This window comes from Pogona vitticeps, chromosome 3 (genome assembly GCF_051106095.1).
Source record: "Pogona vitticeps strain Pit_001003342236 chromosome 3, PviZW2.1, whole genome shotgun sequence".
In the NCBI taxonomy this organism is placed as follows: Eukaryota; Metazoa; Chordata; class Lepidosauria; order Squamata; family Agamidae; genus Pogona; species Pogona vitticeps.
The window spans coordinates 124,274,069-124,288,225 of NC_135785.1; the positions used below are offsets into that span (position 1 = coordinate 124,274,069).

The following is a 14,157-nucleotide window of genomic DNA, read 5'->3' on the forward strand; positions in this document are numbered from 1 at the left end:
TTACCCACTTTTAGGGTGATCCAAGCACAAGGAGAGCAGCTAGGGCTGGAAGAAACTGAATCTTTTAAATTTAGTAATGTAGTTAATGAGCATGCCAGAAGAACACATGCAAAGAAAATCGCACTAAGTAGTACAGAGATGCAGAACAGAATATACAGAAGCAGAAGGATCGGATTGGACTGCCCAAGTTTCCTTAAGGAAATGTTTAGAGAGACTAAAAAGACATAAGCTCTGGACAAATCATTTTGCAGCAATCAAAGATATTTGAATAAAGTTTTTTTCTATATTTTTCTTGCCAGAATTCTTGTGTTTTTCACCAAACCATAATATCTCACTAGAAATTAAGCAAATAAGCAGACATTAGTTTACTTTGCAGAACATATTTCAATTTGGCTAATTGTGGGAAAAGGCAAGAGCAATGTAGCAAACTAGAGTATTGCGTCCTGATAGCTAAAAATCTTTGCTTTGTTTCACTTTGACTACTGCCCACCAACTTTCAAGTTTCTCTGACGTAGCCCTGAATATATGCCTTTTAAAAGCTGGAGAAAACAGATAAAAGTTAAGAACACTTTGGGTGTGTGAATTCCTGGCGCCTGACAATAAGGTTTAAAAATAAGAATATCAAAAAAGCAAAGAGCCAATAAAGATTGTAGGAAAGAAAAGCAAATATTGTGGAGAGCTCCCTTCCCCCCACCCAGTGAGATACTGGTACTGCACAGGGGCATGATGTGCTGCTACAATTAATGTTATTGTGACTGACTGGAGCGGCCAGATTAACTCTTTCCAGCCAGTGCCATCTGCTACTGGGATAGTGTTGACAGCTCCTGGACAGCCTCCACACAACAGGAACTCTGCATGCCAGATACACCTTGAGTTCTGTAAGACTTGGCCACTGGTCTGTGATATAGGAAAAGTCAAGGTGTCAAAATGCTAGATGCCAGTGTGGTACAATGCAGTGCAGTATAGATGGTGGGTATGGATTTTGTTCCTTGTCTCCATGCAAGCAGAGACTGAAGAAGTGGGAACATGACCACTCTTTGTTATATTCTGTTGCAAGGCTGCATTGATGCACTGGTGGTGTACAGTAATGTAAACTTATATAACTCAAAATTATTGTAATTCAAATTAAGAGTAGATTACGTAGATTATCATACAGGCTTGTTATCTGCTATCCAGCACTTGCAGTAATCACAGAATTTCTTGGGTTGAGATTTCCAGTAGTCGGCCCTAGAAAAGAGGAATTGGAAAAAAGCAGGTATGTACGTTTGGAAAGAAGATGCAGTTTTGTAAGACCAATAACTTACACTAAAACCTAGCCCTCCCATGGAGTAATGTACCAAATGTTTTCCTCTCACCCAACTGTACAAAGAAAAAAAATAACTCTTTTGTTTTGTGCAACATTGCTGCACTCAAAGCATATCAAAGCTGTGGTCGTAAGATCAAATCCACGTGACGGAGTGAGCCCCTGTCGCTTGTCCCAGCTCCCACCAACCTAGTGGTTTGAAAGCATGCAAAATGCAAAAATGTGAGTAGATAAATAGGTACCACCTCGGTGGGAAGGTAAATGGCATTCCGTGTCTAGTCACGCTGGCCACGTGACCACGGAGGATTGTCTGCGGAGACACGTTAGCTCTATGGGTTGGAAACAGAGATGAGCACCGCCACCTAGAGTTGGACATGACTGGACAAATTGTCAAGGGGACCCTTTACCTTTTTAGACTTACAGTATCATTTTATTACACCACTTTTGATGGACTTTACCAATGACATATATAAACAAGTTCTTTATCACCATTATAAATCCAATGCTGAAAAACACTGATGTCCCAGGTGACCCCAGAAAACTTCATAACTGAACAAGGATTTGAAGTGATTGAATATCCAGAATGCTACATTGAACAACAGTATTCTAAAACTATTTAGAGAGAATGATGTATATTGAAATGCATTTGGAGGAGCGAAAAGACTAGCATATAAGAAATAGTAAAGTTTCTCATTAATCACAACAGATGGCTGTCATAATTATTACATAATTAATACCAAAAAGTGTTCACTTTGCCTGAATCATTCTAAATCTGAAGTGATACAAATTAAGTACTAAATTCAGTGTTAGCCCTACCTACAGTAAACCCATTAAAATAAACAGGATTAACTTTCCAGATGATCTAATCTGAAGATACAGACTCCTATGGAACCTTAAAGACTAAGACTTTTAGTTGGCATAATGCATCTAAGGAAATAGCCCAAGGTGACAAATTCTTAATAAGTACATATATGCCATAAAGTCAATTCCAACTTATGGTAACCCTTCTCAGGGTTTTTTGGATATACAAAAATCATTCCCTTCATTTGGGAGCATCCTGAGACTGTGCAACTTGCTCAAGACTACTCAGGCTTGCTTTTCTCCTGGGAGACACATTGGGAAATCAAACTCCCTAGCTCTAGTTCTGCAGCAAGGTACTCAATTCACAGAGATCCCCCTTTCTCACTGGATTGTAAGGGGATTTCCATGTGTCAGGGAAGCCAAGAGCAATACTATTAAGAGGCTAGGTGTTCCATAGCTGAATGTCAAAAAGTGCCTATCTTTATTTATTTAATTATTTAAAATATCTTTACCCCACCTTTTCCCTTAAAAGGTCCCAAGGTGGCTTGCAAAAAAAAAAGTGGAGATGGATTTCCTGTCACCTCCAGATCATTTTTGCAGTCCTTGTAGTTCATCGAAGTTCCAATGACAGAAAATTCCTGCCTCAAACCCATCCAAGTTACCAACCCTGGTTCAGAACTGCTGAATTAACATTTGACACCTTAAAACAATTTCTTGTGACTTACAGTTGTTTTTGTAACCACTCATATTGGAACAAAATTTATTACTTTGTAGGTATTAAACATTTTATAGAAATCTGCCAGCTATCTATTTCCCCTAGATTTGGTGGGAACCCATGAAACTTTAAACGGAAAGTATTTTTTTTTAATTTAATTTTATTTATATCCCGCCTATCTGGTCGTATCAGGACCACTGTTGTGGGTGTATGAAAACAGGCACCACAGAAATTAAAATGAAGACAAACTATTCTTTTAAAAAATATACAGCGGTGCCCCGCAAGATGATGTTAATTCGTTCTGCAAAAATCACTGTTTTGTGAAAACATCGTCTTGTGAAATGCAGTTCCCCATTGGAATGCACTGAAATCCATTTAATGCGTTCCAATGGGGAAAAATCGTCGTCGTTTTGCAAAAATTGCCCATAGGAAAACCGTTTTGTCAAAATTGTCCTGCAAAAAACGGTCCCAAAACCACCCGTTTTGCGAAGTGCAGACTCAGCTGTCAAAATCGTCGTCTTGCAAAAAACGGTCCAAAAAAACCTCACCCCGTCTTGTGAAGCACGGACCGAAACATCGTCCAGCAAAAATCGCTCACAGGAAACACCGTTTTGCGAAGCACTATAGCGATCGCAAAAACTCATCATCTAGCGAATAAACCTTTTTGTGAGGTAATTGTCTAGCAGGGCACCACTGTACACCATATTTTTCCATGTATAAAACAACAATTTTTCCTTAAATAATTTGAGAAAAAACTGAGGGTTGTTTTATATATGGAAGGCAACTCTTTACCGCTGCCTTTTGCGAAGGCATGGGGGGGGGGCTTAGCAAAAAGGAAGGGGAGCTGTTTCTCTCTTCCTTTTCGCTAAGCTCCGTGCCTTCTCAAAAGGCAAGGAAAAGTGGCAGTGACTTTGACAGCTGCTTTTCTTGCCTTTTGCTAAGGCACGGGGCTTAGCAAAAAGGAAGCCCTTTGATCCCTGCTTTTTTAAATTCGGGGTTAGAAAAAGGGGGTTCATCTTATACTTTGAGTCATCTTGTAAACGGAAAAATACGGTAATTAAATATTTTTCTATTACAGGATATCGGACAAACCTGAATTATACACCATACTGCTTACCATTTAATACTGCATGGCTAACAGACACAGGTTTCATAATTTATTTTCTATGGATTCGGAGTTGCTGCTGAAATTGATCTCAGTACAGTATTAATTAAATCTGCTTAAACATAGCAACAACGAGAGAAGCTATTTGTTCCTAAGCATCTCGTGTCCTATCACTGGTTTTAGGGTTAAATCATAAGTGCACGACTATGGTGCAGGCAGACATGCATCCATTGGGTCGAAAACATTTCAAAAAACCATTAACTTTACCTTCTAAGCAAACTCGATTTTTTAAAAAACCTCCCCGATTCCTACTAGTAACCTCTGGAAAAGAGAGGCTTTCACGGTGTCCCCTCTCCTCCTCTGCGTGGCTCCAACGCCGCCCAGAGACCTTTGGGTAGTGTGGGCGGCATATAAATTATATAAATTATTTCATTATCGGATGGAGGGGGGTGGGCTTCGGCTTGCACCTCCTCGCAACCCTTCGCTGCGACCCCTCTTTCTGGCTACGAAGCCCTCTTTTCTGGCTTCCAAGCTACACACAAAGCTTTACCTCAGGCCCTGTTCTCTCTCTCTCTGGCAGACCCGGAAAGCGGATAAAGTCCGTCTGTGGGAAGGGAGGACACTGACCACCCGCCGGGCCTGAGGTAGGAGGATCACGGACCTCCCTGATTACCGGGGTCCAGACAACCGAGACCCGGTCATTCGGCGCAAAAAGCCCTTCGACGGGCGCAAGAGGGTCTGACACCCTCCTCTTCCCCTCCCGGCGGCGGCGGGGGGGGGGAAAGCGTGCTGGGGAAAGGGAACGGCTTCGTGGTGGGGGGACCGCGCGCGCCCCTGAATACTTGCCGGTATTCCTCTCAGGGCACTTACATGTCTCTCCTCCTCCTTCCGCCGTCGCGCCTGAAACTCTCTCACTCCGGACCCGCCGGGCCTCTCTTTCTTTCGAACCACCCGGAGGGAGGGCGGGCAAAGCAGGGCAGCGCCCCCTTCGCTACCTCAGGACGGGAGGGCAGGGTACGGTAGCCGAGAAGGCCCAACGCGAGGCGCGGTTTCGTTTGCGGCTCTTCCCCCGCCGCCCCGCCCCGCGAGGAGAGGAGAGGAGCGCGAACGAGGAAGGAGGGGGGGAAGAAACCCGAGCGCTCTTGGGCCGGGAAACAACTCGGGCGAGTGAAGTTCAGCTGTGCGTGAGAACTAAGAGCGGCGGCCGGGGGGGGGGGCAGGAAGTATCCCTGCCTCTCGACCAGCCACGGGTTCAAGTCCCGCTTCAGCGGACTCCCTCTGGTAAGGAGCGGAGTCACGGCGCGTTATTTTCGGTTTCTGAAGAAGCCCCTCTCCGGGCTTCCAAAGACCGTCGCCTGGCACAGGCGGGACCGCGGGCGGGCGAGCGAGCAGGGGGGGTGGGTGGAATTGCCTCCTTCGTCGCCGAGGGCAGGCGGGTGGTTCGTGTGTGTTTCTTCCGCGTCCTGAACATGGGCTGGTCATTCTTTTTTTTTCCCCTGCCGCCTCTCCTGGCAGCCCCGGGTCTTTCGCAAGCTCTTCCCCGAGTCCTCCTCGCTTACCTCCACCCTGGCCAGCCCCACCGGCGTCCCAGGGACGAGCGAGACCCGAGGCGCCCTCTGGCCGCGGGAGGAACCTTTGCGCTCCTATATTTCCTTCCCTCCCCTTCAGAAACCTTCCTTCTTCCCCTCCGACCCCCCTCGCTGCTGTCACGACCCCGACCCCCCCCACTCCCCCTCCTCCTCCCGGGGCCGTTCTCTCCCTCATTCCTTCTGGACCGTTGTTGTTGGGCTCCTCTCTCCTTCCCCTCCTCCTCCCCCCCCAGCCTCTCGCCTCCCTGCCCCCCCCCCCCGCCGCCTCAGTTAGGCTTGGCCTGCTCTCTGCCTTCACGCCGCTCAGGAGGTGGAGGGAAAAGCCGCGGTGAAAGTTCCCCTTCAGATGATGGGCGGGAGAGGAGCCCCCTTTGGACTCCCCAGCGCCGAGTCAGAGGAGCCCGGCTGGGCCACAAGAGAGAGGCCCGTGGAGTTCAGCCGTCTCCTCCCGGGGTCGTGAGGCACCGGTCTGTGGGGAAACCCACCGGCGGGACCTGGAGGGCAGCCGCTTTCCCCTTGTTGACATGCCTCAGTAGCTGGTTGTTGGAGGCAATACTGTACTGCCTTGTGGTACTGAAAGTAATGTATCAACGTCCTGACTTGGAACCATGGAAGCTGTCTCTTCCATGTTTTGTCAAATCTACAGTATTTTAAAGTTCTCTGAGTTGGAGGCCATCAGCACAAACCTGTGGGAAGTTCCTAAATCTAACTAGGCATTGTTGTGTGAAGAAAGTATTTCCTTTTTTCTGTCTTGAACCCCCCTCCCCCAAACATTCAACTTAATTGGATAATCTCAGGTCATATTATTATAAAAAAAGGAAGGGCAACATCTCCCTGTCCAATTTCTGTGTCTCTTTTCTTGGCTTTGGGGAGAGGCAGCTCTGCATAACAGCTGATTTTACAAAATTTAGGGAGAATCAAATATTTCTTCCCTTCCTGTTCCCAGCAGTTCCAGGACACCTCCTCAGGCAACCTAATAATTACTTCGCAAACCTTAATTTTAATGTCTACAGATAATTTCTCTCATGCCGTTTTAAACTATAATCATGCAGGCACCATGTCTGCAATGTTGGTAGTGTTTCTAACATCTTGTCTGTAAACCCTCCCTCTGCCCATAACATATCTGTTTGAGGGTCATTTCGTGATACCTTTGCATTCTGTGTTTGAGGGTCTACCTTGACAGCCTTGCATTCTCTTCTTACATTGAAAAGCATTTATTTATATATAAATAAGAGCATTCAAAAATGGTGCCCCATGTTCCACTCAGTTATCCATGTAGAATTATCCATTTTTATTTTGATTATATTTTATGGCTTTTGTTATTAATTGTTCTGTGATCAGTTTTTTAAAAAGTTCGATGGTGTATATGTTTTTTAAAATAAAACTATCTAAAATTGTAACATATTATTCAGGGCTTGCCATCATGCTGCCCGACTTTCTCTCAGCACCATATTTTAAAATAAATTGCTCCTCCTGTTTTAGTATTCTGTGCCAAACTAAATGCAAGGTATCCACTTGAGTAAATTTTGGGTGTTTCCTTATTTTAGGTTGTAAAAGACAAGTGTGGAAGAGGGATGCAGGACCTTTTTGCTCCAGCCACTCCCTCCCCCTTCTTGCCTCTAAAACCAAAAATGAACCATGAACAAAGAAATGTGTGAGAAGACATAACACTTGTGAGAAAAGGCAGGTTTGGTACTAGACAAGGTACTCTATGGCGTCCAATTATTATTGATTCCAGTTCCCATCAGGTGCAGCAAAGCTGGTTAAAGAAGAGGAAATTGGAAATGGCTAATCAACCTTAGGAAGGCTACAGTTTCCCACGTCCCTTATTTAGTATATGTTTCCTGTACACTTCTGTTTTTTTAAAACATTAAAGAAGGGTTATGCTTTATGGTGTATAAAAGAATAAGAGATACTGTACTGTATGTATATGGAAAGGGACATGGGAAATGTCTTTATCATGAGTCAGTCTATTGGTTCATTAACTTACTGACTAGTAACTGCTCTCCAGGATTTGAGAGAGGAGCTCTTTGATAGCCCTACTTTGAACTGCTAGGTGTAGAACTAGGGAATCTTCTACATGCACAATATTCCAGTGGAGATGATATGTTCCCGCCCCAGAATCGCTAGGAAGGGGCTGGCTCTGCTTAAGATATAGCTCACTAAACACCATTGGAGAAGCAACACAGGCCTTTATAGGAGATTGGATGCAGGGCAGGGAGGATACAAGGAACTCCAGAACAGAGCTGAGAGATATGAACATAGGAGAAGCCTTAGGCAAGACACTAAGTGTACATGTAGAGTGGAACAAGCATAACAGGCATTTTGGAAGGTGTACTTGCTAAGTACTGTAAAGTAATTTTTCAGAAGCAGAAAATAATCTAATAAACAATCAGTATCTATTCTTGTTAGAAGAAAAAACAAACCAAAATATACCATTGTGAAACTGCATTTATTCATAATACTAAACTGTAGTTTCCATTTACAGGGTCAAACTTGTACTGACCTCAGGCTTCAGGCTTATATAACATTTCCTCCTCCTCTGGCTTGACTGTGAGGAACAATTCTGAAACTGCAACTTCTGTCTTTTTTAGACTGCAGTGTAGCATATTGACTCAGCTCTAAACTGTGGTTAATGTTAATTATGGCTGTAAAATAGGACATCATAAAACATTTTTTGAAGATGCCTTATTATTTGTAAACCATAGTTATGATCAACCACAGTTTGTTTCTATTCAGATAGAATAGTAACTGATGTTCGCTAAAAACGTCAGCAAAACCTAAACTACTTGGAGCTGCATCAAAGAGGAGGATCATGTGAATCCACTGCTTACACATGTTCAATCTTGTAATGCTAGTTGTATTTATGTTTCATGTAAACACAGCTATAAATGAAAACAAAGAAAATTCCTAGTTGCTGTTTTACCAGATCTGTAGCATGAAGAGGCAATGTCAAAAGGAGGGAGGAAATTAGAGATGGGGCTATTTGTATACGAATATCCCCCACAGGTGGAAATAACAAAGGTCTGGCCCCATGGGGCCAGACTGTCCACTCACCATTCCGCCGCTGACGCGAGCTCGATGGAGCCTTCCTATCATTTATTTATTTATTTATTTATTTATTTATTTAATTAATTAATTAATTAATTAATTAATTAATTAATTAATTAATTTATACCCCGCCCCTCTAGACCATGTCTATCATGCTGTTGTCCGCAATAGATTAGCCACTCCTGGCAGGAGGCGGGAAGACTGCCAGGTCGCAGAGTGGCTAATCCATTACAGACGATGGTGTGATGGGAAGGCTCCATCGAGCTCGCATGATGAGTGGACAATCTGGCCCAATGGGGCTGAAACCTTGTTATTTCCACCTGTGGGGGGATATTTGTACTGTATGTGAATACCTCCATCTATAGAGGAGTTCATTCCACTAGTGTATGTTCTGCTGCTAGATGGCTATCATTGACTAGAAATGTAACTTACTGAAATTAGCTTCCCAAAAGCAGGTGGTATTTGGAAAAATTAACAAATTAGGAAAGGAATTTGAAAATGGGTCTCATTGTTTTGAAGTACAAAATTTTATAAAAGCTTTATTTTCTGCATTTTGTTCTTTAACTTATGAAAGTTGCTGTTTTGGTACAATCACAATTAAAGTTGAAGAAATCATAAGAAATTTGAGATAAAAATTGAAAGAAAGAAGTTCTGAGAGAAGGCTGTTTGTAATAGCCTCAGGGAGAAACATCCGTTGATTTGTCTGGTTTTATTTTTAAATGTTGGAGGGCTAAACTGAACGTTATGGTGGCAGATGCATTTGCTTTCCTTGAAAGAAGAAATAAGACATGCGTAAGTCTTACTTTAGCTGTAAAAGATGTGGATCCTTCCGTGTTCCTATACTGTATCTTCTCTCCTGTTGCTCCAGCCACCTTTCTCCATTTGTGGTCATATATCAGAACCAAGAAAGGGGAAAACATGTTCACAACAACAGATTATGGGGAAATGAGGGAAGTACAGTAGCTTTAGGATCCGTCTTTTGTGCACTCCTGTTACTGCTAAGGTGAAACTTCCTCTTCTACCCTTTGCTTCTTTTTAAAATGGGTAAACATGTGACTAACTGTCCTTTCACATCAAGGTTGATTTTGAGTGCACTATAGCATATATTGGATTTAAACAATCACCACACTGTAGGTGAAAATGTGTGTCGTATTTTACATATTTTAGTCAAAATTAATATGTTTGCATTTCCTTTCTGTTTTATGTCAGAAGCAGATATGGTTTGCATTAATTTTTCTGGCATTTCATTTCAAATAGTTAAACTGTTGGTGAAATACTAATGGATATGGTAGTCTATAATGTAAGGCTTGCTATTAATTGTAATTACTTATAACTTTACAGTAAATAAACTTGCCAGGTTTATGAAATGTAGCACATTCTAGCAACTTTCTTGCTGTCTTAAATGTGCTTGATGTGACTTGGAATAGGCTCACTGTTTAATATAACACATACAGTAATAATTGCTAAATGTAGAGCTGAATACTGCAAATACTGATAAAAGTTGTCTTATAAATTTGCTTAAATTAGGGAAGGACAGGAGAATTATACATTTAATTTGTTGGGCTATGTTTATAATATACAGTATGTGTTTTAAGGAAGATTTGACAATGAAGGATGTTGGGTTCTGTGATTCTTCTTAATAGTATTTTGTTTTCCTATATTTGTAAAATAGCCTGTTGATTGTTTAGGATTTGAATTTTTTAGTAAACTGATTTTTGTCTCTGTTAATAATTTTTAAAGAAATACTGGCCAGAACCAACTGCATAAGGTCCCACAGCAAGTTGTTGTTGTTACATGCCATCAAGTTGCCTCTGACTTATGAGGAACCTATAAATGAGTGATCTCCAAAATGTCCTGTGAAAGTGAGTGATCTGTTTCCTGTTATATAGTGGCCAGACTCTTGTTGTTTGGCATAGTAAATAGACCTGTTGAATCAATGGGGGTTTGAAGAGTAAAATCCTCTTTAAATTCCATTGTCAAATGGGCCTGCTGTAACCTAAAGTTGCAGTTAGGATAGGCCCATTTGAATCAGTGGAATTTACAGAGCTGTGGACTCACCAAATCCCCATTGATTCAGCAGACCTGCTCAAGTCAATTTAATTCAGTAAGGAACAGGATTTCGGCCAGTATGTTGCTGATACTGACTATATAGAAGCTTAAAGTCATATATAATTATTTGGTTTGTTATAAAGAACAGTCAAATTCAGTGCATTATTAATTTGTTTTTAAAATATTCAGTGGTGTTTTTTTTCACACCCATCAAAACTGAGAGAGACAGAACAATGTAGTGATGCACTAGGACTTGGGAGATCCAGATTCAAGTTGACCCTGAGTGATGGAACTTACTTGTGACCATGAATCTGTCACACTGTCTCAGCTTGACCAATATCACAGAGTTGTAAGAAGTAGGATATAAATGTTAGTTTGCTGAAACTAGGTAATTAGAAAGAGAATAATGTCGCTCTATTTAATTTTTTGATTTATTTTGGCAAAATGAAGAGGTGCAGTCCTGAGCAATAATCAGCACAATAGTGGTTATCAAAAAATTGCTGTGGTTCCATAAAGAATAAAAGGCGCATTATATAAACTTTAATAAGAAACACACTGAATTGTATCCTAAACAGAATCCTTAATTTTTGTGCTACTCTTAAGATTTAGAGCGTTTTATGGAGCTCACCATAAGAGTATTAAACAAGGATTTCTGCTCATAACACAAACCCTGTGATTATATTGGCTTCTCCTCTCCAGTGTACATGTAACTTCCTAAGTATTGTCCTCAGCCTTTTCAAATCTAGGATTCAACTTTAGCTCACTCATCTTTTTGGTGGCGCTGTGGGCTAAACCGCAGAAGCCTGTGCTGCAGGGTCAGAAGACCAAGCAGTCGTAAGATCGAATCCACGTGACGGAGTGAGCTCCTGTCGCTTGTCCCAGCTCCCGCCAACCTAGCGGTTCAAAAGCATGCAAATGCAAGTAGATAAACAGGGACCACTTCGGTGGGAAGGTAAAAGTGTTCTGTGTCTAAGTCGCACTGGCCATGTGACCACGGAAGATTGTCTTTGGATAAAACGCTGGCTCTATGGCTTGGAAACGGGGATGAGCACCGCCCCCACGACTGGACAAAAATTGTCAAGGGGAACCTTTACAGTGGGGTCTTGACTTGAGAACTTAATCTGTATTGGAAGGCGGTTCTCACGTCAAAAAGTCTGTAAGTCAAGTCTCCATTGACCTACAGTGCATTGAAAACCGATTAATCCCGTAACAGGCTGTTTTTGTTCCATTTTGGGTTTTTTCTGGTCTGTAAGTCAAATCTCAGTCTGCAAGTCAAACCTAAATTTTGCGGCCAGAGAAGTCTGTAACTCAAAAAGTCTGTAAGTCAAGCCGTCTGTAAGTCAAGGGTCCACTGTACCTTTACCTTTTACCTTTCTTACTCTTATTGTAATTCTTTTTGTGCGACCTAAGAGCAGGGTGGATTTGATTTAAATCACAATTTAAATCACAACATCAGATTTTTTTTGACTATTTAAATCAATTTGAAATAAATAAAAACCACTGATTTTTATACCCCCTGTCTAAGAGTGAGTCTTGCCTTGCCTTTTCAGGGCCAGTGTCCTCATAACAAGAAGATGTACTAGGCCCCAAAATAAATGTGCTTAGTTGCAGGTCACAATTGAAGATGAAGGGGACAGGATTTTTTTGTGAACGGTTAAAACATTTTTTTATTGGCTCCAATTTTTCTTGCTGGCCAGGTAAGCAAAGCTTTTTTAGCTTTCAGAATAAAGTGGTAGACCCAAAGTACTTATTTTTCTTTGTTTTAAGAACAGCATGGTATATACTTAGCATTGACCTCTTGTTTCGTTGTCTGCCTTGTGGTAAGTCTTAGGTAAAAAAGAGGAAGATATCTTCATCCTGTGCAACCTTTGAAGATGAAAAAATTGAAATACAAATTGGTGTAGGATTCTAAGTTCTGACATTGCCATTAGATCTTTGTCTTATATGTAAGGGCTCATCAAATTTCACTGAACACCATTAGTCCTATTTAGTTAGTCATCATAGTTGTCTTGGAACATTTAATTCCTTGTTGCTCATGGGAACAGAATTAAGGGTTCCTCCCTTTGCTTGGATTTACATGTGCACACACACCCAAATATCTATGCAGTATGTAATTCCATTTGTCTCTGTGAATCCTGTGATTGGAAAAATTCAAGGCTAAATTCTGTTGAATGCAAGTGTGGTTTGAAGTGAATCCTCCATGCATTTGATTGTCAGAGACTGTGAAAGGGAAACTGTTATTTGTGTTAACTCCTATGGTGGGTTATATATGAATGTCTTACAACAGCACTGTCATTATAGCAATATGTAGAAAATAGTTGCAAGAAAAAAGCCAACATTTTGTTAATATTAATTCAGTGTATATGAAATGAGCATACTACATAAAATAGCCCAATTTAGAAACTGAGCACAACTTTAGGTCATAATCTGATGCAGTTTTACCTGGAAGTAAGCCCAGTGAACACATTGGGACTTAACCTCTGATAAATGTGTTCTGAGTTGTGCCATACTGTTTTATACACTTGAACGCTGCTAAAATACGCATGTGATACTTAATCTTTTATACTAATGCAAGCTTCTTAGGGATTGCAGCAGTGTGGTAGTATTTTCATCAGTGCAGCATGTTGAAGCTGGGTAGAAAGAATAATTTACATATATGGAAACTGTATAACTTCCAATACAATAATAAGATAATTTGGAGAAAGATTACACCCATGGTTTGGAGGGGAAAAAATGAACTGTTATGTTAGGGTAGGGTTAGTCCTAGGGCTAAGAAACTGAAGTTTACCAGGATGTAAAAGATCGGGAGTCAGAGTCCAAAACTGGCAGAGTCAAGCCAGTCCAGGAGTCATGAAAGCAAATAGAGAAAGTCCAAAAGCACAGTAAGGCTATCCAAAATGCTACATACAACAAGGAGTCTGGAGCAAGTTCATAGTACAAGACAAGAAGGATAAGGAACCAGAAGAGGCACTGGCTGAAATGTTACTTAGTGTAGTAAGATGCAACTAGAGTAGGCCTATTTGAATAAATGGAACTTATGAAGTTGACTCGCCAAATTCCCACTGATTCATTGGGGCTACTGTATGTTAAGCAACAGGATTGCAGCCTTTTTTTCTCATAGCTTGCAGTCCCAGATGAAGGTTTTTGAACAGCCGAACTGCTGGAGAACTGTGAAGTTGTTAGACTAGTGGTTTGGCAACAACCTTGAGTCCCCAGATGTTCTTGGGCTAAAACATCCAGAAGCCTTCACCAATAGCTGTGCTGGCCAGGATTCTGGGGGTTGTAGTCTGCCTGTTTGTTTGTTTATTACATTTTTCTTCTGCCTGTCTAATAACAGAGCACTATTCTGGGGACCCAAGGTTGGGAACCACTGTGTTAGACAATACATAAATTAAGTTCTCAGAACACTATAACACTCCTTTGTCATTCCACCTGTGAAATTCATCACAGGTAACAATCGCTGTGTAGGGTTTTGTATGCAGAAATAACTTTTACCCTCTGAATATCCTTCAAATAAAGAGTGGAGGAGAAGGCTGAGAGAAGA

The 14,157-nt window shown here is 41.6% G+C and overlaps 2 protein-coding genes across 8 annotated transcripts in view; one reads left to right on the forward strand and one right to left on the reverse strand.

The window, feature by feature from the left end:
- Positions 1-4,935, reverse strand: part of WBP4 (WW domain binding protein 4) — a 36,573-nt gene extending 31,638 nt beyond the window's left edge. The window contains exons 1-2 of one of the 4 annotated variants that reach the window (XM_020804269.3): positions 4,795-4,935; positions 1,155-1,227 (exon numbers count right to left, since the gene is read on the reverse strand). In XM_020804269.3, coding sequence (XP_020659928.3) covers positions 1,155-1,227; positions 4,795-4,796 — 75 coding nt within the window. In that variant the 5' untranslated portion in view covers positions 4,797-4,935. Of the gene's footprint in view, positions 1-1,154; positions 1,228-4,474; positions 4,655-4,770 lie in introns of those variants that run through there. The other 3 variants (XM_078390723.1, XM_078390724.1, XM_078390725.1) reach the window with 3 other exon arrangements.
- Positions 4,551-14,157, forward strand: part of ELF1 (E74 like ETS transcription factor 1) — a 121,615-nt gene continuing 112,008 nt past the window's right edge. Inside the window, exon 1 of one of the 4 annotated variants that reach the window (XM_078390716.1) lies at positions 4,551-4,568. The gene's annotated coding sequence lies outside the window, so the exon portion shown is untranslated. Of the gene's footprint in view, positions 4,569-5,017; positions 5,206-14,157 lie in introns of those variants that run through there. The other 3 variants (XM_078390717.1, XM_078390722.1, XM_020804262.3) reach the window with 3 other exon arrangements.